The 2,595-nt window shown below is 46.6% G+C and overlaps 1 protein-coding gene across 1 annotated transcript in view; it reads right to left on the reverse strand.

Moving 5' to 3' along the window:
* DLG5 (discs large MAGUK scaffold protein 5) overlaps nucleotides 1–2,391 on the reverse strand; it is a 191,815-nt gene extending 189,424 nt beyond the window's left edge. Inside the window, exon 1 of the mRNA XM_045291700.1 lies at nucleotides 2,378–2,391. Within this exon, the coding sequence (XP_045147635.1) occupies nucleotides 2,378–2,391 (14 nt within the window). The remainder of the gene's footprint in view (nucleotides 1–2,377) is intronic.
* Nucleotides 2,392–2,595: the final 204 nt, after the last annotated feature.

A 2,595-nucleotide genomic window follows, 5' to 3' on the forward strand; every position in this document is an offset into this window, starting at 1 on the left:
GACAGACTAGACTCCACCCCTTCACTATTAATCCTCTCAAGTCCCAAATTGACGGCAGATTATGTAACTACCAGAAATATTAATGATATTGTTCTATAATTTAGGCATTCTGTTGGGTCACCATTCTTTGGAATGGGTGTGTGTTAGGCAGGGTTCTCTAGAGAAATGAAACCAAGACATTTATGATTTTATATCTATATGGATAAGTTTATATTGTGAAAAGGAATACAACAGCAAATTAATTCACACAGCTGTACAGATAGCTCAGTCCAACTCACTTTTTTAGGACAGTCAATATACTGGAGGTCCTCCCAACTCATGCCGGCCACTGATCCAAGGTCAGGGAAGCAGGCAGCAGGAAGATGAGGCATCAAGGTGGCTCAGAGGCCAATAGTGCAGCATAGCAAAATAGGTCAAGGTGGAGCCTCAAGGTGTAGCGATGAGAAGTGGCTGGCAGGAGGTGCAGTGGCATATAGAGTGATGGCAAGACAAGTGGAGTCAGCCCACAGGCAGCAGACAGCAAGGCGGGGTGGCACCATGGCATGGAACAGCAACCACAGTGATGCGGTCCACCACAGTCCATGGATTGGCTCGACCCCCAGGTAACACAATACACATGTAGAGGCAGGGCAGCTAACTGAGGAAGACAACTAAATCAGACAGCATGCTAGTCCAACCACCAGGGAAAAAGAGGAAAGGGCCAGCCTCGAAAGCCATTTATCTCAGTCACACCTCCAAGAGGTCATCAAGCTGCAACCTGACTGACTGGCTAAACTCCACCCATATGTTCCTACGGGTGCCATGTTGGGGCACACAAACACACACACACACACACACACACACACACAAACTATCACAGTCCACCCCTTGCCAACTTGGCATTTGTACACAATTCTTTAGCCACATATAATTTCTAGACCTTAGTGAAATCATACTTCCACCTAATGTCATATACCTAGCATACATATAAATGAAAACACACTGAACCATTTGTATCTGGTATATTACACATGAACAAGACAAAGATATTCAATAAGCACATATAAAAAAGAAATAGAATCACAAACTTCACCTTTGCAATTGATCACGTGGTCGTAACTGATAGGTAGAACTACCTTTCTCCACTACCCATTCTGTATTCCCTTTGCCCTCAGCCAGCACCTCAGTTGGTCATGGTTCTTTGCCAATAGCCAGGATTCATAAGTCCAGGAACCAAGGGGTGGAACCTAGAGTGGCATCACTCACTATTACTCCTAGTGATCCACTTGCAGCATTTTTGCTTCCTGTACAAGCAACCCTATGTTCCTCAGGCCTGGAGGTCCTGGTCCCAAAGGAAGAAGTGCTCCCACCTTGAAAGACAGTGCTGATCCATTGAACTGGCAGCTAAAAATGCTCCCTGACCACTTAGGGCTCCTCATGCCTTTGGATCAAGAGGTAAAGAAGGGTGTCACTGTACTCAGTGGTGTGATTGATCCTGACTACCAAGGGTAAATTGGATTGGATGTAAAGAAGAATATGTCTGGAATCCAAGAGATTTCTGTAGGTCATCTCTTAGTACTACCATGCCCTATGATTAAAGTAAATGGTAAACTACATCAACCCAAGTCTGAAAGGACTGCTAGTGACCCAGACCCATCAGGAATGAAGGTCTGGGTAACCCCACCAGGCAAAGAACCTCTTTATCACCAATTTTCCCATCATGTTCCTTCCAATTACCTGACCGTCCAGCCAAACCATTAGCCACAGCCCATGAATTGGCCATTTCTCCTTCCAGGCAAATTGTATGGCCAGGTGCACTGCTCAAAGTTCTGCCCATTGGGAGGATTTCCCTTCACCATGGTTCTTCAGGGAGATCCCAGAAAGGGTCTGTAGTGTTGCTGATTTCCACTTATCCAGTGGTGCCTGCTTATGAAGCAAAGCCATGAGTAAACCAAGCATGAGCTTTCTGTTCCTCAGTCAACTCCCCAGGAGGACATAGGTGCAGCCTGCAAGAAGGAAGGTACCGTGGCAGGAGTGGAGACCGTAGGCATTTGGGCCGCTTCTTTATGCAGCTTACTTTTACCCAGCCCAATCTTGTATATACCACTTCCATTCAACAATGGAGTGCTGCTGCGCACGTCCATCTTTATGACTTTGCTGGTCAGATGATACTCAGTTCATGATGGGCAGCTCAGGCCGCATGGTGACTTGGTGGCCCATGGTGAGATGTTCAGTCTCCACTACGGCCCAGTAACAGGCCAAAAGCTGTTTCTCAAAAGGGGAGTAGTTGTCTGCAGAGGATGGCAGAACTTTACTCCAAAATCCCAAGGGTCTGCGCTGTGATTCACCAATAGGAGCCTCCCAAAGACTCCATACTGCATCTCCATCTGTAACTGACACCTCTAGCACCATCGGGTCAACTGGATCATATGGTCCCAGTGGCAAAGCAGCTTGCATGGCAGCCTGACCTGTTACAGAGCCTTTTCTTGTTCTGGGCCCCACTCAAAACTGGCAGCCTTTCACATCACTTGATAAATAGGTCGGAGTAGCACACACAAATGAGTGATATGTTATTTCCAAAATCCTAAAAGACCTAGTAGGCATTGTGCCTCCTGT

Source organism: Echinops telfairi, unplaced genomic scaffold, assembly GCF_000313985.2.
Source record: "Echinops telfairi isolate 266 unplaced genomic scaffold, ASM31398v2 ScPeMD7_70;HRSCAF=299, whole genome shotgun sequence".
NCBI classification, from domain to species: domain Eukaryota; kingdom Metazoa; phylum Chordata; class Mammalia; order Afrosoricida; family Tenrecidae; genus Echinops; species Echinops telfairi.